Source organism: Mobula hypostoma, chromosome 8 (assembly GCF_963921235.1).
Source record: "Mobula hypostoma chromosome 8, sMobHyp1.1, whole genome shotgun sequence".
In the NCBI taxonomy this organism is placed as follows: Eukaryota; Metazoa; Chordata; class Chondrichthyes; order Myliobatiformes; family Myliobatidae; genus Mobula; species Mobula hypostoma.
Window position 1 is genome coordinate 120073329 of NC_086104.1, and position 26030 is coordinate 120099358.

General features: G+C 51.3%; 2 protein-coding genes across 2 annotated transcripts in view; both read right to left on the reverse strand.

Annotated features, from left to right (window-relative positions):
* The window catches only part of LOC134350568 (von Willebrand factor A domain-containing protein 7-like), a 30137-nt gene extending 9373 nt beyond the window's left edge, over positions 1-20764 (reverse strand). The window contains exons 1-10 of the mRNA XM_063055943.1: positions 20653-20764; positions 15711-15923; positions 14822-15097; positions 12168-12261; positions 9259-9393; positions 4731-4911; positions 4035-4204; positions 3196-3308; positions 1808-1924; positions 1167-1343 (exon numbers count right to left, since the gene is read on the reverse strand). Of these exons, the coding sequence (XP_062912013.1) occupies positions 1167-1343; positions 1808-1924; positions 3196-3308; positions 4035-4204; positions 4731-4911; positions 9259-9393; positions 12168-12261; positions 14822-15097; positions 15711-15911 (1464 nt within the window). The 5' untranslated portion in view covers positions 15912-15923; positions 20653-20764. The remainder of the gene's footprint in view (positions 1-1166; positions 1344-1807; positions 1925-3195; positions 3309-4034; positions 4205-4730; positions 4912-9258; positions 9394-12167; positions 12262-14821; positions 15098-15710; positions 15924-20652) is intronic.
* LOC134351189 (myelin-associated glycoprotein-like) overlaps positions 1-26030 on the reverse strand; it is a 469309-nt gene that overhangs the window by 184006 nt on the left and 259273 nt on the right.

A 26030-nucleotide genomic window follows, 5' to 3' on the forward strand; every position in this document is an offset into this window, starting at 1 on the left:
CTGGGAAACAATCCCACCAGGGTCAGGCCATTCTGCCCTTCAGTTGATGCAGGAAATCCCTCAAGTCGCTATACCCATTAATTACCAACACTGCCATCCATTCACCTTGGAATGAGTGCCCCAAGAGGGAATCCCAAAGCTACCCTGCGTCCCTTCCCAATCTCACGGCTATGTAACAAAATCCCAATCAGGAATATCCAACTCCTTATACCGGGACTCTGTCAACTTTGGTTCTGGCCTCTCTGTGTCCTCCAGCCACATATTCTCACCCACCCGCCAATTCCGCTCCATTTCCTGATGGAGGCGTCTCCCGTTTTCCCAATTCCTGGGAAATCAGTGTTGATCAGGGTCAGACACTGATCCTGAGACTCCCGATGGGAGAGCTGTGTTTCATCTCCAGATCTGCTCACAGTGCCCTGGGACAATCTCTCCCTGTTGCCCCTGGTTCTCAGCAACAGCTTCACTCTCCTCCACTCTGTGAAGGTGGCAGAGTGGGATAGGGAGGAGGGGGAAGGGGAATGGGACAGGGAGTGAAAGAGAGTGGGAGGAGAGGGAAGGGAAGAAAGAATGGGGGTGAAGGCTGAGAGGCATTCGAGGGGATTGTAATTAAAGGAGGGAAGAGGGTAACAATGAGGTGAGAAAGAGGGAGAGAGAGGTAAGGGTGGGGGTGAGAGTGAGGAGGACAGTTTTGGGGGTTAGTGAATGAAGGGACAGTGAGGGCTTAGTAAGGTTGGATGAGGAGGAGGAGGGAATAGTAAGGAGTGGAGGAGGTGAAGGAGTGTACATTGGGAGGGGGAGGAGAAGGTGAAAGGTGGTGAAGGGTTGAATAGGAAGGTAGTGAGCGAGGAGTGGAAGAGGAACAAATTTGGAGGGAGTGAAGAGGAGGGTTTGAGGAGCATGGGGTGAGGAGTGGGTGAGGAGGGCTGAGGATGAGGGAGGACAGTGAGGAAGGGGGTGAGGAGGGGTTGAGGTGGAAGGAGGAGGGATGTAGGAATGAGGAGGTGTTGAGGAGAAGGGTGTGAGGAGTGGGTGAGGAAGAATAGGTGAGGAGGGAGGAGAGTGAAGAAGGGGGTGAGGAGGGGTTGAGGAGGAGGGAGGAGGGACGTAGGAATGAGGAGAGGTTGAGGTAGGGAGTCACTGAGAGGGGACTCGATGGACTGGATTACCAGCTCTCCCGTGATGGATCCCTCGACGATGGCGGTCAGGTCCATAATCTCGTTCCCTCTCACCTGCATGGCCAACCCCCCCGAGACCCAGGCCAGATCTTGGTACAGTGCGATGCAGCAATTGGGCTCAGTGTTGCGCCGTCTGCGGGACAGGACGTTGGTCAGGAGGAAGGAAACCTAGGGGTAGAAGTGAGGGGTGAGTTCTGGAGGGTCAGAACACACAGCACGCAGGTGACATTATCTCGGGAACATTGGTCATGCTTCCATATCGTGCATCCTGCACACGATGTCACGGAGAATACATTTCAGTCTATGTACAGCTGACACATAAACTTCAATCTTGATACAATACATGGACATACAAAAGGATCACAGCACACGGTACCATGTCATGCAATTGAAACACGGTATGACATCATGGGAATGACCTGCAGTGTCCTATCGTAGAATTGACACGATACTACATATCAAAGGCATTTGGTAACTCATCAACCCACACCAGTAACACACCCGTCCCACCCTGGCCCCATCTCCTCATGTTGAGCACGGTGGGCGAAGCTTCACCCCAGCCGACATGGCCAGTGCCGATATGCAATTGGCTGGGAGGGCAGGATGGCGCTCTCTGGCAGAGGGAAGGTTACCTTACACTGGGTGCGCTCGATCAGCGCCTGGACGGTGGGAGCCAGATGGAAATCTTTGGCTGGAGCATCGGTGAAGACGTAGATGTAGGATAGAGGCAGCGAGTGAGTGAGGGCCAGCTGCAAGAGAGGGCAGAAGTCAAGGATTAGAGGGCATGGACAACAGGAAGGGGTCCCACACATAGACCCCATGATCACACACACTGAACCCCACATCCCAAACGTACGGATCCCCAGATCAGACACTTACAGGCACTCAGACACTTACAGTCACTATAGACACTCACTGACACCCACAGACACTCACAGTTACTTACAGTCACTATAAACACTCAGACACTCAGTCAGTCACTTACAGTCACTATAGACACTCACAGTCACTCACTTTCACTCACAGATACTCACAGTCACTATAAACACTCAGACACTCAGTCAGTCACTTACAGTCACTATAGACACGCACAGACACTCAGTCAGTCACTTACAGTCACTATAGACACGCACAGACACTCACAGACACTCACTGACACCCACAGACACTCACAGTCACTTACAGGCACTCACAGTCACTTACAGTCACTATAGACACTCACTGACACCCACAGACACTCACAGTTACTTACAGTCACTATAAACACTCAGACACTCAGTCAGTCACTTACAGTCACTATAGACACTCACAGTCACTCACTTTCACTCACAGATATTCATAGACACTCACAGACACTATAGACACTCACAGACACAGTCACTTACAGTCAGTATAGACACTCACTTTCACTCACACTCACAGTCACTCACAGACACTCAGTCACTCACAGATACTCACAGACACTCACAAACATTCACAGTCACTCACAGCCACTCACAGTCACTATAGGCACTCACAGACACAGTCACTCGCAGACACTCACTTTCACTCACACTCAGTCACTCACAGTTACTCACAGACACTCACAAACATTCACAGTCACTCACAGACGCTCACAGTCACTATAGGCACTCACAGACACAGTCACTCGCAGACACTCACTTTCACTCACAGATACTCAGTCACTATAGACACACACAGACGCTAACAGTCACTTGCAGACACTCGTAGTCAGTTGCGGTCGCCCACAGTCGCTCACAGTCGCTCACAGTCACTCACAGTCACTATAAACACTCAAAGACACTCACAGTCACTATAGCCACTCACAGTAACTATAGACACTCGCAGACACTCAGAGTCACTCACAGTCACTTACAGTCACTATAGACACTCACAGACAATCACAGTCACAGCTACACACAGACACTCACAGACAATCATAGTCACTCACAGTCACACACAGACACTCACAGTCACCATAGACAATCACAGTCACTCACAGACACACACATGGACACACCTGCAGAGCGGACAGGGACATTTCCGGTATGTCTCCCCCTCCCACGGCCGTTAACAGCTGCAGACGGGCAATGAACTGATCGGGGTCGCGTGTCTCAAATACTGGCCCGAACTCTGGGGAACAGAGAGCATCAGTGACAGGAGCAGAGTGACGGGGTAGTGGGGGGATGTGGATGGAAGTGTGGGGGTTACCCCCATTCCCTCTTCGTCCAGTCCCCCTCACCTCCTCCTCCTCATTCCCACCTGATTCCCTCCTACTGACCCCCTCCTCCCAATTCTTTCCTCACCCCTCCTCTTCAACTCCTCCTACTCACACTCTCCTCCTCACACCCTCCACAGTGGTTCTTCTTCCCCCTTTCCCCTCAGCACCTTCCTATCAACCCTTCACCTTTCATCTCTCCTCCGTCCTTCCCAAAGGACCCACCCTCACTACCTCCTCCCCTCGTTACTATTCCCTCCTCCCCATCACCTTCCCTCACTGAAGCCTCCCTGTCCCTTCCCTCACTGACCCTCACCATATCATCTGACCTCTTCATCCTCACTACCATTCTTAGCTCTCCCTCCCTCTTCCTCATGCACATTCCTCATCCCTCTCTTCAACCACATCATTGAGTTAAAGCATTAAAGCAGAGGTTGTTGGTGGGTTCTTCATTAGTCAAGAGTTGTGCAGAGAAGAGGAGAGTGGGATTAAGAGGGAAAATAAATCAGCCATGATGGAATGACGGAGGAGACTAAATGGGCTGAATGGCCTAATTCTATCATTCTTATGGCATTATGGGGCAAGGAGGTCATCTTAACACACTCAGTGAGCAGTGGGAGGTGGAACTGCACTGGACTCACCCGGATCGTTGAGTGGTACCAGGATGTAGGAGGAGGGCTGGAATCGGGAATTCCGGGTCTTCTGCACGATTTCGATTGTCCTCTGCTTGGCTGTCGCGATGCTGTCCCTCATGCTGCTTGTGGTGTCAATGACGAAAGAGATGCTGGAGGGAGGGTCCACGCAGAGGAACCTGCAGGGAACAGGGGAGATTCACCCAGGTCCATAGCCAGCCCCTACACTCCTCCCCATCTCTGTGACCCCTCTCTGTCCCCTGTACCCGTTCCTGTCTCTGTGACAACCCCCCAGCCCTACACTCCTCCCCATCTCTGTGACCCCTCTCTGTCCCCTGCACCCTTAACTGTCTCTGTGACTACCCTCTCTCCAGCCCCTACACCCATCTCCATCTCTGTAATCCCTCTGTCCTCTGCAAGCGCTCCTGTCTCTGTGACAACCCCCCAGCCCTACACTCCTCCCCATCTCTGTGACCCCTCTCTGTCCCCTGCACCCATTCCTGTCTCTGTGACACCCCCACCCCCCAGCCTTTCACCCTCCCCATCTCTCCAATCCCTACAGCCCTCCCTAGGACTCCCTCTGGCCCTTGTACCCCACCCTGTCTCTGTGACCCCCACCAGCCCCTACACCCCTTCTCGTCTCTGTGACCACTCTGGCCTCTATATTCCGATTCACTCTGATATTCCCAGGAGACGAATCCGTACTGCAGGAATTTCCGGTCACCGACTGCATCTCGAATATCCAGGAAGAGTTCAAGGGAGGCCTGTGTAGCAAATTCCGCTGCCTGAAGGTGTTTGTGTCCGTGAGGAGACAAGAGTGTGTCCTTATTAATCCCACCAGTCCCACGCGCAGTCAGATCCGATTTCCCACCATGACTGCACTTGCCTGGAAAGAGGAAAATCCTGGGGATTCACCACATTCATACCCAGCTCATACACCCCTCCCTGTCTCTGGTACCCCCACCAGCTCCTACACCCCTCTCTATCTCTGTAACTCCTCTGGATCCAACACCCCTCCCTGTCTCTGTGACCACTCCCCAGCTCCTACACCCCTCCCTGTCTCTGTGACCCCTCCTCCAGCTCCTACACCCCTCCCTGTCTCTGTGACCCCCCCCCAGCTCCTACACCCCTCCCTGTCTCTGTGACCCCGCCCCCCAGCTCCAACACTCCTCCCTGTCTCTGTAACCCCCTCTGGTTCCAACACCCCTCCCCGTCTCTGTGAACCCCCCCCTCCAGCTCCTACACCCCTCCATGTCTCTGTAACCCCCTCTGGTTCCAACACCCCTCCCCGTCTCTGTGACACCCCCCTCCAGCTCATTCAACCCTCCCTGTCTCTGTGACCCCCACCAGCTCCTACACCCCTCCCTGTCTCTGTAACCCCTCTGGATCCAAAACCCCTCCCTGTCTCAGTGACCTCCAGCTCATACACCCCTCCCTGTCTCTGTGAACCCCTCCGGTTCCTACACCCCTCCCTGTCTCTGTGACCCCTCCTCAAGCTCCTACACACCTCCCTGTCTCTGTGACCCCCCCCCAGCTCCTAAACCCCTCCCTGTCTCTGTGACCCCCCCCCCCTCCAGCTCCTACACCCCTCCCTGTCTCTGTAACCCCCTCTGGTTCCAACACCCCTCCCCGTCTCTGTGACCCCCCCCAGCTCCTACACCCCTCCCTGTCTCTGTAACCCCCTCTGGTTCCAACACTCCTCCCCGTCTCTGTGACCCCCCCCCCCAGCTCCTACACCCCTCCCTGTCTCTGTAACCCCCTCTGGTTCCAACACCCCTCCCCGTCTCTGTGAACCCCTCCAGCTCCTATACCCCTCCTTGTCTCTGTAACCCCCTCTGGTTCCAACACCCCTCCCTATCTCTGCGACCCCCCCCCCTCCAGCTCATACACCCCTCCCTGTCTCTGTGACCCCCACCAGCTCCTACACCCCTCTCTATCTCTGTAACTCCTCTGGATCCAACACCCCTCCCTGTCTCTGTGACCACTCCCCAGCTCCTACACCCCTCCCTGTCTCTGTGACCCCTCCTCCAGCTCCTACACCCCTCCCTGTCTCTGTGACCCCCCCCCAGCTCCTACACCCCTCCCTGTCTCTGTGCCCCCCCCCCCCAGCTCCTACACCCCTCCCTGTCTCTGTAACCCCCTCTGGTTCCAACACCCCTCCCCGTCTCTGTGACCCCCCCCTCCAGCTCATTCACCCCTCCCTGTCTCTGTGACCCCCACCAGCTCCTACACCCCTCCCTGTCTCTGTAACCCCTCTGGATCCAAAACCCCTCCCTGTCTCTGTAACCCCTCTGGATCCAAAACCCCTCCCTGTCTCAGTGACCTCCAGCTCATACACCCCTCCATGTCTCTGTGAACCCCTCCGGTTCCTACACCCCTCCCTGTCTCTGTGACCCCTCCTCAAGCTCCTACACCCCTCCCTGTCTCTGTGACCCCCCCAGCTCCTAAACCCCTCCCTGTCTCTGTGACACCCCCCCCTCCAGCTCCTACACCCCTCCCTGTCTCTGTAACCCCCTCTGGTTCCAACACCCCTCCCCGTCTCTGTGACCCCCCCCCCCAGCTCCTACACCCCTCCCTGTCTCTGTAACCCCCTCTGGTTCCAACACTCCTCCCCGTCTCTGTGACCACCCCCCAGCTCCTACACCCCTCCCTGTCTCTGTAACCCCCTCTGGTTCCAACACCCCTCCCCGTCTCTGTGAACCCCTCCAGCTCCTACACCCCTCCTTGTCTCTGTAACCCCCTCTGGTTCCAACACCCCTCCCTATCTCTGCGACCCCCCCCCTCCAGCTCATACACCCCTCCCTGTCTCTGTGACCCCCACCAGCTCCTACACCCCTCTCTATCTCTGTAACTCCTCTGGATCCAACACCCCTCCCTGTCTCTGTGACCCCTCCTCCAGCTCCTACACCCCTCCCTGTCTCTGTGACCCCCCCCAGCTCCTACACCCCTCCCTGTCTCTGTGACCCCCCCCCCCAGCTCCTACACTCCTCCCTGTCTCTGTAACCCCCTCTGGTTCCAACACCCCTCCCCGTCTCTGTGACACCCCCCTCCAGCTCATTCACCCCTCCCTGTCTCTGTGACCCCCACCAGCTCCTACACCCCTCCCTGTCTCTGTAACCCCTCTGCATCCAAAACCCCTCCCTGTCTCAGTGACCTCCAGCTCATACACCCCTCCCTGTCTCTGTGAACCCCTCTGGTTCCTACACCCCTCCCTGTCTCTGTGACCCCTCCTCAAGCTCCTACACCCCTCCCTGTCTCTGTGACCCCCCCCAGCTCCTAAACCCCTCCCTGTCTCTGTGACCCCCCCCCTCCAGCTCCTACACTCCTCCCTGTCTCTGTAACACCCTCTGGTTCCAACACCCCTCCCCGTCTCTGTGACCCCCCCCCCCCAGCTCCTACACCCCTCCCTGTCTCTGTAACCCCCTCTGGTTCCAACACCCCTCCCCGTCTCTGTGACCCCCCCCTCCAGCTCATTCACCCCTCCCTGTCTCTGTGACCCCCACCAGCTCCTACACCCCTCCCTGTCTCTGTAACCCCTCTGGATCCAAAACCCCTCCCTGTCTCTGTAACCCCTCTGGATCCAAAACCCCTCCCTGTCTCTGTGACCCCCTCCTCCAGCTCATACACCCCTCCCTGTCTCTGTGAACCCCTCCGGTTCCTACACCCCTCCCTGTCTCTGTGACCCCCTCCAGTTCCTACACCCCCCTCCACCTCTGTAACCCCTCTGGATCCAACACCCCTCCCTGTCTCTGTGACCCCCTCTGGTTCCAACACCCCTCCCTGTCTCTGTGACCCGCCCCCCCCCCCAGCTCATACACCCCTCCCTGTCTCTGTGACCCCCCACCAGCTCATACACCCCTCCCCGTCTCTGTGACCACTCCCTCCAGCTCCTACACCCCTCCCTGTCTCTGTGACACCCCCCCAGCTCCTACACCCCTCCCTGTCTCTGTGACCACCCCCAGCTCCTACACCCCTCCCTGTCTCTGTGACACCCCCCCAGCTCCTATACTCCTCTCTATCTCTGTAACCCCTCTGGATCCAACACTCCTCCCTGTCTCTGTAACCCCTCTGGATCCAAAACCCCTCCCTGTCTCTGTGACCCCCTCCAGTTCCTACACCCCCCTCCACCTCTGTAACCCCTCTGGATCCAACACCCCTCCCTGTCTCTGTGACCCGCCCCCCCCCAGCTCATACACCCCTCCCTGTCTCTGTGACCCCCCACCAGCTCCTACACCCCTCCCCGTCTCTGTGACCACTCCCTCCAGCTCCTACACCCCTCCCTGTCTCTGTGACCACCCCCAGCTCCTACACCCCTCCCTGTCTCTGTGACACCCCCCCAGCTCCTATACTCCTCTCTATCTCTGTAACCCCCTCTGGTTCCAACACCCCTCCCCGTCTCTGTGACCCCCTCCAGCTCCTACACCCCTCCTTGTCTCTGTGACACCCTCTGGTTCCAACACCCCTCCCCGTCTCTGTGACCCCCTCCAGCTCCTACACCCCTCCCTGTGTCTGCGACCCCCACCAGCTCCTACACCCCTCTCTATCTCTGTAACCCTTCTGGATCCAACACCCCCCACTGTCTCTGTAACCCCTCTGGATCCAACACCCCTCCCTATCTCTGTGACTCCCTCCTCCAGCTCCTACACCCCTCCTTGTCTCTGTGACCCCCTCTGGATCCAACACCCCTCCCTGTCTCTGTGACCCCCCCCCCCAGCTCATACACCCCTCTCCATCTCTGTAACCCATACCCACCCCCCAGCTCCTACACCCCTCCCTGTCTCTGTAACCCCTCAAGTTCCTACACCCCTCCCTGTCTCTGTAACCCCCTCCGGTTCCTACACCCCTCTCCACCTCTGTAACCCACACCCCGCCCCCGCCCCCGGCTCCTACAACCCTCTCCATCACTGTGAAGACCCCCTGACTCCTACACTCCTCCCTGTCTCTGTGACCCCTCCAGCTCCTACACCTCCCTCCAGCTCAGTAACCACCCCCCAGCTCCTACACCCTTTGCAGTCTCTGTGACCCCCTCTCGCTCCGAGAACCCTCTCTTTCTCTGTAACACCCCTGACCCCTATACCCCTCTGCATCTTTTTGATGCCCCCCCCCAGCCACTGCACCCCTCCCCGTCTCTATAACCCTGTACAGGCCCTACTCCTCTCCCCATTTCTATGACCGGCTGTCCCCTGCCACATTGTTGCACCTCTGGGATTTTGTTGTGTGCCTCCCCTGTTACCTTTGGGCTTGACGCTGAAGGGGTTGACACTGAAGTAGCCGGTGGTGATGAGTTTGTGACTGATGATGTTGGGCAGGATATTTTTCTGGCAGCTTCCTGGGCTGGAGCATTTCTGGCAGGTCTTGTCACCTCTCCCTGCAGCAGGAACAGGAACACTGGGTCAATGTGCCATGCTGTGCATATCCCCCCTTCTCACCATCCTCCTCAAGTACCCCTCATCCCCATGCTCAGACCCTACGTGACTACAATGTTCCAAGTGTGGCCTCACCAGTGTCCTACAGGACAAAGAACACTACAGTACAGGCCATTTGGCCCACAAACTTGTGCTGACCCTTTAACCTACTTTGTTCAATCTAACCCTTCCGTCACACATAACTCTCCATTTTTCTTTTATCCACGTGTTTCTTAACACCCCTAATGTTTCTGCATCTACCACCACCCTGGCAGTGCCTTCTGAGCACCCACCACTCTTGTGTACTTCTGACATCCCTCCTATACTTTCATCGATTCATTTGGAAGGGATGTCCTCCAGTGTTACACGTTATATTGTCACCTCTCGTCCTCCTTTGTTCCAAAAATAATGTCTAGTTCGCTCAACCGTTCCATATTCTCTTATTCAGGTATTATGCTGGGTAAATCTCCTCTGCACCCTCTCTAAAGCTTCCACATCCTCCCTATAATGAGACCAGAACTGAACACAATAGACAATAGACAATATGTGCAGGAGTAGGCCATTCGGCCCTTCGAGCCAGCACTGCCATTCACTGTGATCATGGCTGATCATCCACTATCAGTATCCAGTTCCTGCCTTATTCCCATAACCTTTGATTCCACTATCTTTAAGAGCTCTATCCTTCTCTTTTTTGAAAGTATCCAGAGACTTGGCCTCCACAGCCTTCTGGGGCAGAGCATTCTATATATCCACCACTCTCTGGGTGAAAAAGTTTTTCCTCAACTCTGTTCTAAATGGCCTACCCCTAATTGTGGCCTCTGGTTCTGGACTCACCTATCAGCGGGAACATGCTTTCTGCCTCCAGCGTGTCCAATCCTTTAATAATCTTATATATTTCAATAAGATCCCCTCTCAGCCTTCTAAGTTCCAGAGTATACAAGTCCAGTCGCTCCAATCTTTCGACATATGACAGTCCCACCATCCTGGGAATTAACCTTGTGAACCTATGCTGCACTCCGTCAATAGCAAGAATATCCTTCCTCAAATTTGGAGACCAAAACTGCACACAGTACTCCAGGTGTGGTCTCTACAGGGCCCTGTACAGCTGCAGAAGGACCTCTTTGCTCTTATACTCAATTCCCAATACTTATAATCAAGGACAGCATGCCATTAGCTTTCTTCACTGCCTGCTGTACTTGCATGCTTGTTTTCAGTGACTGATGTACAAGAACACCTAGATCTCGTTGTGCTTCCCTTTTTCCTAACTTGACTCCATTTAGATAATAATCTGCCTTCTTGTTCTTACCACCAAAGTGGATAACCTCACATTTATCCACATTAAACTGCATCTGCCATGCATCTGCCCACTCACCCAGCCTGTCCAAGTCACCCTGCACTCTCATAACATCCTCCTCACATTTCACACTGCCACCCAGCTTTGTGTCATCGGCAAACTTGCTAATGTTACTTTTAATTCCCTCATCTAAATCATTAATATATATTGAAATACTTCAAATGGGTTGGCTGGGGTGGTGCAGTTCATTGGTTGGGGTGGTCCAATTCATGCTATATCTCTAAATAAAATTGTAAAATTATATACCGGCCTCTGCCACCCTCCCTGACAGCTCATTCCACACACCTACCACTCACTGTGTAAAAACAATACCTCTGATGCATTCATTCCTACCCCCCTCCCCCCCCGTACATTCGTCCAGTCACCTTAGATGTATGCCCCCTCGTATTGGCTATTTCCACCCTGGGAAAAGGTCTCTGACTATCCACTCTATCTCTACCTCTTATCATCTTGTACACCTCTATCAAGTCACCTCTCATCCTTCTTCACTCCAGAGAGAAGAGCCCGAGTTCGCTCAACTCTTTCACATAAGACACGCTCTCCGATCCGAGTACTGTCCTTGTAAACCTCCTCTTCATCCTGTCTAAAGCTTCCCTGTGCTTCCTATACTAAGGTGACAAACTGAACACGGTCAGTGCAGAGGATCGGAGAAAACTGCGGAGGGTTACAGTCTCAGCGATCCCCATCACGGGAACAATCCTCCTCACCAGTGGGGAAAAAATCAGCTCCAAAAGCCAATGCCTCAAGAAGGTGGTGTCTATCACTAAGAAGCCCCACTGTGCCCCCTTCCCATTGCTACCATCACGGAGGAGGTCCACACGCTTGACACTTCAGGAACAGCTTCTTCACCTCTGTTATCAGATTTCCGAATGGTTCATGAACCCATAAACAACTGTTTCTATTTTGCTCCCTTTATTATCCTATTTATTTATTTATGCATTTCTTATTGTAATCTATCATAATTCTTCATTTATTGCACCGTACTGCTCCTGCAAAACAACACGTTTCACGACATATATCAGTGACGATAAACCTGATTCATTCACAGATTTGTTCTTGCTCATTCTAACTTTATTATTTACTTCATTTAGAGATACAGCACGGAACAGTCCACCGAGACACATTAACTCGTTACTCGCCGATTGAACCCGAGCCGAATCACAGGACAATTTACAATGACCAGTTAACCTACTAAGCTGTATGTCATTGGACTGTGGGGAGAACCCGGAGTACCCGGAGAAATCCCACATGGTCACGGGGAGAACGTACAGCCGGTCCTGGAATTGAACTCAAAACTGCGATTTCCGAAACTGCTTTGCTGGTTGTGAGAAACCAATTAGCGTCGTCTGCAAGCGTTAGTCCGAAAGGCCGCGGCCCCCTCACCTGCTAGATTCTCGACCGTCCCACTGGGATCGATGAGGTTCCTGTTCGGACTTTTAAAGCCCAACTCCACCCAGTTGCTGTGGCTGTAGAAATCCTGAAGGAAAATGGCACTTGGAGTGAGGTGGTCAGTTTTGTTCGCCGCGTCGTAAGAAGGACGTGGTTAAACTAGAAAGAGCACGAGTTACAAGGACGTTGCCGGGACTCGAAAGCCTGAGTTCCAGGAGGAGGTTGAATAGATTAGGACTTCACCTCCTGCTGCACAGGATATTGAAAGAAAATTTGACAGAGGTATACAAAATTACAAGGGTTTTAGGTAGGGTAAATGCAAGCAGGCTTTTTGCACTGAGGTTGGGTGAGACAAGAACTAAAGGTAAAGATGACAGATTGTGCAGATGCTGGAAATGCAGGGCAACACACACAAAATGCTGGAGGAAACCAGCAGGTCACGCAGCATCTATGGAAAGGAGGAAGCAGTCAATGTTTCGGGCCAAGTCCTGATTATGGGTCTCGGCCCAAAACATCAACTGTTTATTCCTTTCCATAGATGCTGCCTGACCTGCTGAGTTCCTTCAGCATTTTGTGTGTGTTGGTCTAGAACAGGAGATCAGGGGTTATGGGTAAAGGAGGAGACATTGGAGAATGAGGGTAACCCTAAGAAATGTTTATGATTAGGAGAGCCAGGGATAAGGTGGGCGGTTCCAGTCTTTTCCCCAGGATAGGGCAGTCTAAAACTGCGTGGAATGTGAGAGGGGAAAGGTTGAAAAGGGACCGAAGGGCAAATTTTTCATCCAAGTATTTGGAACGAGTTGCCAGAGGAAGTGGTTGAGCCAGGTAGAACAGTATCATTGAAGAAGCACTAGGACAGGTAGGTCCAGGACTGCGCAACAGTCTTAGGCACATATATATAGCCAGGGCATTGAAGACTTTTGCACAGCCCTGCAATAAGTTTATGTATTGCACTGTACTGCTGCCACGAAAAAACACATTTCATGACATATGTGTATGATGATAAAGCTGAATCTGATATGGGTCTCTGTTGTGGACTGAGAGTGGGAAGGGGGCAGGGAGAGGGGAATCATGGAGGGGAAGAGAGAGTGGAAGGAGCAGGAAGCACCGGAGAGATCAATAAACCAATTGTATAGAATCAAATCACCTTGCCTGATGTCTCAGGGCTGGGTGTGTCTGCACCCACACACCCCCTGCCCTTGGCACTCCTCCTCTGCCACATGTCCTACACTCCCTCCTGCGGCACTCCACCCCGGCCATTCCCAACATCCTTTGCTCCTGCCAGGTTTACAAACTCGCATTCCATTCCACATTGACAAACACAGTACTTTGGAAAGATGTTAGGCACCCTATCTATAGATATGTGCCTAAGACTGTTATGGGTCTGGAGGGATATGGACCGAATGCTGGGAAGTGGGACTAGCTGGGTCAGCATGTTCTGGTTGGGCTGAAGGGCCTGTATCTATTCTGTATCGCACTGTGATACTTATTATCCTAAGGACAGAGATGAAAAAGTGCTGGTGGGAACCACGTCAGTGACCTATCAGGGAGTGGTCCATGTTGAATTAAATTAAAATTTATCAAATTAAGTTAAAATTCAATTATTTTATCCCTGTCAACATGGGCAGTTTGAATACCATTTAAATATCACAACACAATATTGTGATGACAATAATGTGACACTCCCTCCTTGCCAAACTCCTCCGCACGACATTCTCCCTCCTCTCTATCCCTGCGGCAGTACTCTGTCATTGACAACCCTTCCACTACACTCCCTCCTTACCGCCCATGCCGGGCACTCCCCACTCACTGCACCACGGTGTTACCCTCAATCACCCATTCCCCTCACAGCACACCATCCACACCACCCCTCCTGTACTGCTCCCTCCTCACCACCCCTCCCTCAGTGCTCCCACGCTACCAGCCTTTCCGCAGTGCTCCCTCCTCAGCCCCTCCCATCGATTCGCTCCTCACCGCATCTCCCACGGTGCTCCTTCCTCACCAGCCATCTCACCTCACTCCCACCTGCCCCCAGAGCATTTCCCCCTCACTGTCCAGGATGTTGCCTGAATTGGGGAGCATGCCTTATGAGAATAGGTTGAGTGAACTTGGCCTTTTCTCCTCGGAGCAACGGAGGATGAGAGGTGACCTGATAGAGGTGTACAAGATAATGAGAGGCTTTTTCCCAGGGCTGAAATGGCTAGCATGAGAGGGCATAGTCTTAAGGTGCTTGGAAGTAGGTACAGAGTTGATGTCACGGGTAAGTTTTTTTATACAAAGAGTGGTGAGTGCATGGAATGGGCTGCTGGTGGCGGTGCTGGAGTTGGAAACGATAGGGTCTTTTAAGAGGCTCCTGGAAGGATAGACGGAGCTTAGAGAAATAGAGGGCTATGGGTAAAGCCGAGGTAGTTCTAAGATAGGGACATGTTCGGCACAGCTTTGTGAGCCAAAGGGCCTGTATTGTACTGCAGGTTTTCTATGTTTCTATGTTTCTATCCCACAGTGCACTATCCGCACTGCCCCTCCCACAGTGCTCCCACCTTAACACCCTTTCCACAGTGCTCCCTCCTCACCCCCACCTATAGAACTTCCTCATTACTGCTCCTCCCACGGTGCTACCCCCTCACCGTTCTGAGGGCTGGACCTACTTGTAGCGTGTGGAGAGTGGTGCCCATGTACCGAAGTGCAGAGAACCGTTTGTCCTCCAGTATACCCTTCACCACACTGGCCTTGCCCGTCAGTAGCAGCTTTCTGCCCTCCAGGATTGTCTCTGAATCAAAATGCTTCTTGGTGGACAGCATATACAGCACGTCCACCAAGGTGTTGGCCGCCCCCATCACCTTCATGCATTGGCTGAACCGTTGGACAGATACCGGCTCTCCATAGTATATGGCAAAGAGCTTTTCTGCTGTCAGGTTATAGCCCTGTGGAGGAAAAGACGTGTATTAATGTTCTGCCCTTGGGCCAGACCACTGCGAGCACAGTGCACAGTTCCAGTCTCCGAATCCCTGCGTCAGACCCACACTGGGAGCACCGTGCACAGTTCCAGTCTCCGAATCCCTGGGTCAGACCCACACCGGGAGCACCGTGCCCAGTTCCAGTCTCCGTATCCCTGGGTCAGATGCACACCGGGAGCACAGTGCACAGTTCCAGTCTCCGAATCCCTGGGTCAGACCCACACCGGGAGCACCGTGCACAGTTCCAGTCTCCGAATCCCTGGGTCAGACGCACACCGGGAGCACAGTGCACAGTTCCAGTCTCCGAATCCCTGGGTCAGACCCACACCGGGAGCACCGTGCACAGTTCCAGTCTCCGAATCCCTGGGTCAGACCACATCTGATTTAATATTCTCATTACCCCACTTTGGATGGAACCATCGTTGATGACATTCCCAATAATGTCCCCAACTCATGTATTCTGGGAAACAGACTGCAAATACAGAATCTTTTTGTGTAATTCCACTCTCACTCCTACACTTGTCTCCCCACCCACCTTCCAAGCAAAAAGCTGACCATATATTAATGCACCCTCACTTACGTCAGCCTGGAAGGTACCCTTGGGCACAACGTTGCCTTGCGGACTGGGAACTTGCTGGAAGACCGTGAGGATGGCTTGGAGGGCTGCCGTCTTGGTAATATTGCAATGCGTTCGGCTACCTCTTCCGAAGATTGGCATGAAACAGCGGATGAGCCCGGCAGCCACCAGAAGCAGGAAGACCTGCAGAAGGAATCTCACCATCTTGAGCTCTCCCTTGTAACACAGAACAAATAGGAATGTCGACAAGTGTACTCAGCCCATCGGTTCTACCCCACTGCTTCATCAGAACTCTTGCCTTACAATCTCCATCTTCCACCCAGTTTCCTGCTCACTTTAAAACAGATCATTCTATTTAAAACATCATAGGAAAATGACATTCAGCCAACAATATCTGTCCTGCACACCATGCTGAATTAAACTAAATCCCTTCTACCTGCACATGGACAATATCTGCACATTCAAGTGCATATTTCAGAGCCTCTTAATCATGTCTATTGTGTCTGACTCCATCACCATCTTTGGCAGCATATTGCAGGCACCCAGCACTCTTTGTGTATAAAATAATGCCCTGTACTGCTCCTATAAACTTTTGGTCCTCTCAGCTCAATCTGCCCTCCAGTAGTTGACATTCAAAGTTCAAAGGAAATTTATTATCAAAGAACATTAATGTCACCATATGCTACCCTGAGAGGAAAATAATAGTAAGGTTATGTACATGGGTTTATTGCCCGTTTTGAAAATTCCAAACCAACACACTTGTCCAATCTCCCCTTCAGACTCAGGTTTCCCTGATCAGGGTCACTTGAAACCACGGGAGGAGACGGTGGATGGCCGTAAGAGCAGCTGGGGCATATCACAATTCTGGTTCTGTGACCACTGACGCTGGGCACATCCTCTGAAGAGTATTGATAATGGCTGAGCTCTCCAGTCTTGTAAAGACACTGCCCAGAAGAAGGCAATGGCAAACTACTTCCTGTTGAAAAGTTTGCCAAGAGCAACCATAGACATTGTCATGGAAACACTAACTAAGAACACCCAGAGTGACTTTGTTTCATTTTTAACATGATATCATGGAGAGTCTGCAGATAAGACATGTCAATTATCTCTCAGCGCGGCTAACAGTTCTTCTTGCTTCCTGTTATCAGGACTCATAATTTACCCCCAGACGCACCCCCCCTCCTGGTTCCAGGGGCCTAGTATCTTATTAATTGGAGTTCCTGATACTGCACTTATCATCCAAGGTTTCTCTCGACACACATCAGCAGTCTTAAACCCAGCTGTTCCAGAATGGTCAAGTATCCTATCATACACCAGTTTTAACCATTTCTACCACATTCATGGAAAGACCATGATTGCCTATGTCATACGACATGGCACATAATGAATGAATGAACAAACTGTCTTGTTTGCCTGCACTGCACTTTCTCTGTAGCTGATTTGCTTTATTCTGCATTCTGTTATTGTTTTACTTTGTCCTATCTGCAAAATGAACTTTTCACTGTATCTTGGTACAAATGACAGAAGGAGTTGAACCCAGATAAGTGGGAAGTGCTTCATTTTCCTCTCAGTAACGGGGTGATCACAACTGAAGGCAATTCTCCAGATGTGGCCGAATCAGACTTTTATAACTGCGGGAGGGGTGGCGAAGAGGAAGCACTGCGGGAGGGAAGGTGAGGAGGAAGGAGGAAGCACTGTGGGAAGAGGGTGAGGAGGCAGTCTGAGTTCCTGAGATATCCCGAATTGGGACGTGAACCCCTACTGTGTCATAGGGCAATGAAGCACAGGTACAGACCCCTCAGCCAAACCTGTCCATGCCCACCCAACTAGTCCCAATTTCCTACGTTAAGTCCATTTCCCTCCAGCCCTGCCCCTCCATGTACCTATTCTCTAGATTTGAAATGCTATAGTCGTTCTAATATAAACCGCCAAGTCTATCCTCAGACTCCGGAGAAAACAGCCCAATTTGTCCAACCTTGTCTTACAGCTCAAACTCTGTAATCCTGATGCACCTCTTCTCCACCCTCTTCGAAGCCTCCACACCCTTCCAGTAATTGAGTGACCAGAACTGCTCATCAATAACGATTTAGACAGAGTATTTTGGGCTGAAATGCTTCCCAGGATGACCCTTGGCTCCCTCGGTGCTGGCAAGTCCAGACGTCCTCTAATACAAACAAACGAGATTCTGCAGATGCTGGAAATCCAGAGCAACACACAAAATGCAGGACGGGCTACGGGCTCTGTATCCTGATAGTGGAGCATGAACTCGTCATCGGTTCAATTATGACACTTCAATTAAACTGTCGGGGTTGAGAGCAAAAAATGAACAGACGTTCAGCGCTGCCTGCCTACGTTTGACCGGTCTCTCTGTCTTCTCGCTGCTGCTGTCTGCTGGGACGTGCAGGAGTCTTGGGTTTTTGGAGCAGGAGTTTCCCTGCAGCTACCGAGCTCCTGGGCAAGGTTCACTCACCTCAGTGCTCCACGCAGGCTTGCATTCAGGGACTCTGCAGTTCGTCTTCAAAGTATTTTTGTTTACTTTGTTTTCACTATTTATGCAAATTGATCAAGTTGCTTCAGTGCTGAACTGACTACGTGGCTGTGGCTGTAACCATCGGCACAGAGCTGAACTGACTGTAGCTGTGGCTGTAACCATCGGTTCAGTGCTGATCTGACTGTAGCTGTGACTGTAACCATTGGCTCAGTGCTGAACTGACTCACAGCTGTGGCTGTAACCATCGGCTCAGTGTTGAACTGACTCACAGCTGTGGCTGTAACCATCGGCTCAGTGCTGAACTGACTCACAGCTGTGGCTGTAACCATCGGCTCAGTGCTGAACTGACTCACAGCTGTGGCCTGTAACCATCGTCACAGGGTTGAACCGACTCCATGGCTGTGGACTCACTTTCAGGAGCTCTGCGGTTAATGCCCTGTGTGTTACTTATTTACTTTTTTATTATTAGTATTATTTGGTCTTTTTTCACACATTGGTTGTGTGGGTTTTTAAAACGGGTTCTATTGTCATTCTTTATTTTGTGGCTGCCTGCAAGAAGAATCTCAAGGCTATATATGGTTCACATACCCTGATAATAAATGTACTTTGAACTTTGAGCTCTCTCTTTTGCTTTTATGCTGTCTTTGACTTCTCGTCAGCCACGGTTGCCTCATCCTCCAGGTGGAATACTTCTTCATGGACCATCTTAATGTTACTGGTCCATGGCATAGAGGAGACTGGGAACCCCTGCTTTCCCTTAAGCTGCCTAATCAAATCTGGTTCATTACAGTCCTGGATTGCCTTTTCCCTAGTGAGGTCAACCACGAGCTGCCCTAAAAAGCCATTTCATAGGCATTCTATAAATTCTCTCTCTTGGGATCCAACACCAACCTGACTTTCCCAATTTTTCTGCATATTGAAATCCCCAATGACTATTGTAACATTTGCCTTTTTACATGCCTTTTCTAACTCCTCTTGTAACTTGTACCACAACCTGGCTACTGTTCAGAGGCCACCAGGGTCTTTTTACCCTTGTAGTTTATTCCCTCTACCCACAAGGCTTCTATATCTTCCAGTCGTATGTTACCTCTTTCTAAGGATTTCATTTTTTTAACCAACTGAGCCCCTCTACCTGTCTGCCTGTCCGTGCAATATAATGTGCGATCATTAGCTTAAAAATCTGAAGAATGGTTACAAAAATATTGCCAGGACTTGAAGGACTGGATGGGGCAGGCTGGGCCTCTGTTGGAGCATTGAGTTCTGATTTGGTTGCCCTGATAATGGAACAATGTTGTTGAACTGGAAATATTTATGAGGATGTTGCCATGTCTCGATTTACAAGCATGCTGCCTGGATTAGAGAGCATGTCTTATGAGGAAAGGTTGAATGAGGAAAGGCGTTCTCTTTGGAGTAATGAAGGATAAGAGGTGACTTGAGAGAGCTGTATAAAATGATGAGATACATAGTCACAGAGAACAGCAAGTAGTTTATTTTCCAAAGCAGCAATGGTGATTACAAGAGGGCATAGCTTTCAAGTGATTGGAGGATGCAAGAAGTAAGTTTTTTTCATAGAGTGTTAGGAGAGCATCAGAGTGGTGGTAGAGTTAGATACATTAGCTTCATTTCAGAGAGTCTTAGACAGTTAAATACACAAAAGAGAAATGGAGGCTATTTATGTTGGAGGGAAGAGTTACAATAATAATGGAGTAAGTTAAAATAATGGCACTATATTGTGGGACGAAAGGCTGTAGTGTGTTGTCATGTTCGATGCTCTATGTTCTGTGCTCTTTGTTCTGTGTTCTATGGTCTGTGTCTGCTGTCACAGCCAAACCTCAGGACTGAGGTGACTCACAGTCCTTCACCATTAAATGTCAGTGTTACTTTTTGTTTCTCTCTCTCTCTCTCTCTCTCTCTCTCTCTGGGGATGACCTCGCTACCTCCCACCAGATTTCCTTTGCCCTCCTTTCTTGATCCCTACAAATTGTTCTCTCACCCTCCCAGCATCACATCAGCCACAAGCTTGGGGATATGACAGACGATCCTCCCGGGTGTAACTCGTGAAGCGGCTCTGTTCGATCCTGCATTTAATACAAGCACAACAATGTTCTCTGTCCATTATCCCCAAACACACACCTTCTGCGTGTTCTAATAAAGTAAAGTAAAATAAAGTAAAAGTAAAGTAATTCTGCTTAACGATCATTCGATTTTAAGCCTTGTACACTCCAACCACTACTGTTTGCCCTTCCACAATTCTGTCTGTGAAAACGCCAAAAAGAAAACTCCAAGAAATTTTGCCGAACTTGGCTTCCCTTTCCTAAATCCGTGTCGATGATGAGGTAATTTTGCAAGTACCAATAGAAGCCAGAGTTAAATTAGTTACAGAGTCTCCCCACCTCTCCCCTCACCCCAATCCCAATCGTGCCTTCCCTCAACTCCAACTGTCACGTCTCTCACCTGCAGCCTTAGATCAGAATCACCTCTTCCTGAGTTGATTCGGGCAAACGGAGGCGAGAAATGTTGGCTTTAATCCTGCTGTGGGCTTTAATCCGGAGGGGTTATATGGATTGGGGGTGGAGTGGGGAGTACTTCCTATGTGTGAGAGGACTCTCGGAAATCCCCCTCCTGGTGTTTAGAGTCACAGAGATGTGTGGCTGGGTTGGAAGGCAGTGTGGAAGTGAGATGACAGAAGGGCTGTTCCTGTTACACTCTCAACTTGACAGATACAGATGAACATGCGTAGTTTGATCATGGGTGGGGATACTCTCTGCTCTGCTGACTCTGCTTCATATTTTCCATCTCCTGTGGTGGTAAACAAGTCTACATACACTTTCAGTACCTTAAATCACTCCCTTACTCAACAATATTCCTCCCCCATCACATTTCCGAGGAACCACCCTCTTTCCGCATTCCCCCGTCCAGCAGGTCTGGAATTTGCAATGATGATCCACAAACAAGGAAGGGGGAAGGGTGGGGAGGAAGGTGGATTTGAAAGTTCAAAGTAAAGTTTATTTTCAGAGTACATACATTTCTCCACCTACAACTCTGAGATTCTTTTTCTGCAGGCATACTTAGAAAATCTATAGAACAGTAACCGTAAGCGGCGAATCCTTTGCTTACATCTTCAGAAACAGCTTTATTTCTATCTTTGGTATCTCCTTTTCCCCCTTTCAGGTTCTTTTGAAGACCCTGACCTGGAGTTACACTCTGACTTCGGTTCTTTGCAAGAATGGGACCTGTTCACAGGGCCTCATGACCGGCCACTTTCTGACATGCCAAGGACGCAGACTAGAAGACAGGTGCACCTTCAGGGTGCTGGATTTTCGTGGCTCTGGAGGTGGGCTGATTCAAGGTTGGTGGTGCCACCGCTGCCGACTGATGTGCCGTGGGCGAACAACGGGTACAGAGCTCTGAAAAAGTGACAAAACAGACTTATAACACCATGAATCAGCGAGTTGTTTTGTTATGTCTCCCCTCTCCCTGTGAAATGGGGACACCTCTTTTTTCCCTTATTAGGGAGAGAGAGAGAGACAGAACCCCTATGGTATGTCAAATACCCCAGATGAACGAGTAGTCTTTGGGGTTCTGCAAGTCTGTGTCTTTATTGATGTTTTGTTGCATGCTTGAGTGTGTGGTGGGGGGATGCTAATGCTTTTTTGCTGTTGGGGGAGGGGTGGTCATTGCCTTGCTGCTGCTTGTGGGGGGAGGGGGAGCTGGGAGGCCTTTGGCGTTCTAGCATTTTACTGTCATTCATTCTTTGGGGCACTCCTCTGTTTTTGTGGATGTTTGTGAAGAAAAAGAATTTCAAGATGTATATTCTATACATTTCTTTGACATTAAATGTAGCTATTGAAATCTATTGAAACAGGATCTTGCCACATTGATTCATTCAAGCCTGCAACCTCTCTAGCCTGATTTAATCTGCAGTGGACTTTGTCAACATGTCAGTGGATGTGTTCCTGAGGGTCAACATCTCAGACAATATATTGTGGGTCCAGCACGGTGATCTAATCAAACCTCAAAGTTCAAAGCTCATGTATTATTGAAGTGAGTATACACTATACAACTTTGAGATTTGTCTACTTGCAGGCAGCCGTTAAACAGAGAAACACAATAGAACCAGTTTAAAGAAAAAAAAACACACAACCAAGGCCATCAAACACCCAATGGTGTGAAACTGGTGTGGAAAAAAACAAACTGCACAATTAGAAAGTAAACAAATAACACAGAGAACATTAAATATCAAACCGTCGAGTCCACAGCCACAGGGCCACTGAGGTGAGTGACGCCGGTCTAGGAACCCAATGGTTGCAGGCCACAGCTGCAGAGTCAGTTGACCACTGAAACGCCTTGACCAAATCGTGCAAATAAGAGATAACAACAACTTTCATTTAGAGTTTGAGGAGATAGGCTCTGTCACCAAAGACTCTTACAAACATCTGCAGATGTCGAAGTCTGGGATGCCACAGTGGCATAGTGGTTAGCCTCATGCTAATTCCACTCGGGGTGTCGGAATGGGCAGCGTCTGTAAAGAGTTTGTATGTTCACCCCATAACCGCGTGGGTTTCCTCTGGGTGCTCCGGTTCCTTCCCACATTCCAAAGATGTACCTGGTTATCTGGTGATAAACTGTCCTGTGATTAGACTGGTTTTCAATAGGGGGGTTGCTGGGTGGTGCGGCTCATTGGGCTGGAAGGGCCTGTCCCATACCCTAACTCTGAATAAATGTAAAATAACAAAATGTCTGGTGCAGAGCAATCTGACTGGCTGCTTCACTATCCGGTATGGAGACTCCAATACACAGGATTACAAAATGTCTGGTGCAGAGCATTCTGACTGGCTGCTTCACTGTCCGGTATAGATACTCCAATACACGGGATCACAAGAGACTGCAGAGGGTTGTAGAATCATCCAGCTCCATCACGGACACACCCCTCCCCGCCATCATGGACGCAACGCTCTCCATCAACATGGACACAACCCTCCCCACCATCACGGACACAACCCTCCCCATCAACACGGACACAACCCTCCCCACCATCACGGACACAACCCTCCCCATCCTCGAGGATATCCTCAGGAAGTGGTGCCTCAAGAAGTTGGCATACAACATTAAGGACCCTCACCATCCGGAATAAGCCCTCTTCTCATTACTACCACTGGGGAGCAGGTACAGGAGCCCAAAGACACACGCTCAATGTTTTAAGAACAGCTTCTTCCCCTCCATGATTGGGGTTCTGAATGATCCATAAACCCATGAACACTACATCATTATTCCTTTTACTTTCCACTATTTATTTATTGGTGTAATTTATATAAATTTTATTAATTACAGTGAACTGCTGTCACAAAACAACAAATTTCACAACGGATGTAGATAATGATAAACATGATTCAGATTCAGGACAGTGCGGATGTGAAGCTCATTCCCTTTGCTGATCCAGCAAGATTCAGACCCAGGAGCTGTCATAAGATGGTGGCTGGGAACGAACCCAAGTGCAAGACACAGAAACTGAAGTACTAGGGACAGGACTGGGATACAGGGTGAGAGCAGGGACATGGACACAAAAACCAGGAACCCAGAACATGACTGGACAAGAGAGCTAGGAGCCCGGGCTTGGACTCCGAGCCAGAGTCTGGACAAGAACCCAGTACCTGAGTCTTACCTCTGGCTCAGAACCCAGAACCAGGCAAGGACGAGGTTTGGCTGGCAGGCAGGACGAGGCTGGTCTTCAGGCTTGAGGCTCGAGACTAGAGGCGAGGCTTTGCAGGAGGCTGGAGGCTGGAGTCTTCAGGCTTAAGGCGAGAGACTAGAGGCGAGGCTTGGCAGGAGGCAGGAGGCTGGAGTCTTCAGGTTTGAGGCGAGAGACTAGAGGCGAGGCTTGGCAGGAGGCAGGAGGCTGGAGTTTTCAGGCCTGAGGCGAAGACTAAAGGCGAGTCTTGACAGGGGGCAGGAAGCTGGAGTCTTCAGGCTTGAGGCTAGAGACTAGAGGCCAGGCTTGGCAGGGGGCAGGAGGCTGGAGTCTTCAGGCTTGAGGCGAGAGACTAGAGGCGAGGCTTGGCAGGAGGCAGGAGGCTGGAGTCTTCAGGCTTGAGGCTAGAGGCAAGGCTTGGCAGGGGCAAGGAGGCTGGAGTCTTCAGGCTTGAGGCTAGAGACTAGAGGCGAGGCTTGGTAGGAGGCAGGAGGTTGGATTCTTCAGGCTGGAGGCTAGAGACTAGAGGTGAGGCTTGGCAGGAGGCAGGAGGCTGGAGTCTTCAGGCTTGAGGCTAGAGACTGGAGGCAAGTCTTGGCAGGGGGCAGGAGGCTGGAGTCTTCAGGCTTGAGGCTAGAGGCGAGTCTTGACAGGGGGCAGGAGGCTGGAATCTTCAGGCTTGAGACGAGAGACTAGAGGCGAGGCTTGGCAGGGGGCAGGAGGCTGGAGTCTTCAGGCTTGAGGCTAGAGGCAAGGCTTGGCAGGGGGAAGGAGGCTGGAGTCTTCAGGCTTGAGGCTAGAGACTAGAGGCGAGGCTTGGTAGGAGGCAGGAGGTTGGATTCTTCAGGCTGGAGGCTAGAGATTAGAGGCGAGGCTTGGCAGGGGGCAGGAGGCTGGAGTCTTCAGGCTTGAGGCTAGAGATGAGGCTTGTCAGGAGGCAGGAGGCTGGAGTCTTCAGGTTTGAGGCTAGATACTAGAGGCGAGTCTTGGCAGGAGGCAGGATGCTGGAGTCTTCAGGCTTGAGACTAGAGGCGAGGCTTGGCTGGGGGCAGGAGGCTGGAGTCTTCAGGCTTGAGGCTAGAGACTAGAGACGAGGCTTGGCAGGGGGCAGGAGGCTGGAGTCTTCAGGCTTGAGGCCAGAGGCTAGATGCTTGGCTGGAGACTGGAGGCTCCTCCTGGGCAGGGTGTGGTACTCCTGGGCATGGCGCGGTACTCCTGGGCAAGGCGTGGATCACCACCCAACAGAGGCAAGGGACTGGAAGGGACACGACCAACCGTAGGTAATGGCAAGACGGCGTGGCTTACCTGATGGAGGCAAGGGACAGGAAGGGACAGAACTAACCATAGGTAACGGCAATACGGCCTAGCTTACCCGACGGAGGCAAGGGACAGGAAGCGACAGAACCAACCGCAGGTAATGGCAAGACAGCCTGACTTACCCAATGGAGGCAAGGGACAGGAAGGGAGCTAGGAACGGGTTGGCTCCAGGACAAGACTGAAGGCGAGACGAGGCGAGAGTTACCAGCAAGACCAGGCAAGGCTTTAGGCAATGCAAGGCAAAATGAGAACTTCAGGCGAGGTGAGAGTTACCAGCAAGACCAGGCAAGGCTTCAGGCAATGCAAGGCAAAACGAGAACTTCAGGCGAGGTGAGAGTTACCAGCAAGACCAGGCAAGGCTTCAGGCAATACAAGGCAAAACGAGAACTTCAGGCGAGGTGAGAGTTATCGGCAAGACCAGGCAAGGCTTCAGGCAATGCAAGGCAAAATGAGAACTTCAGGCGAGGTGAGGTGAGAGTTACCAGCAAGACAAGGCAGGGCTTCAGGCGAGGAAACAGAAGGCTGAGGAAGGGATACAAGGAGAAAGGACAAGAACAATCCAGCAGCCACGCCCTGGTCTCAGAAGGTATTTATGCAGCCAACCCCAACGAGCATCAGCTGCCTCAATTAGAGCTCAACAAGAACAGAAACAGGGTAGACAGGATAACCTAGAGCAAGGGTCGATGGACCGGACCATGAACCGGAATACGGACTTCACTGACCGGACCATGACAGGAGCACAGACATGGATGGTATGAACCTCATACAGTGATCAGCAAACATCTACAGTCCTGACCTCATGACGGGAGGAAAGTCACTAATGAGA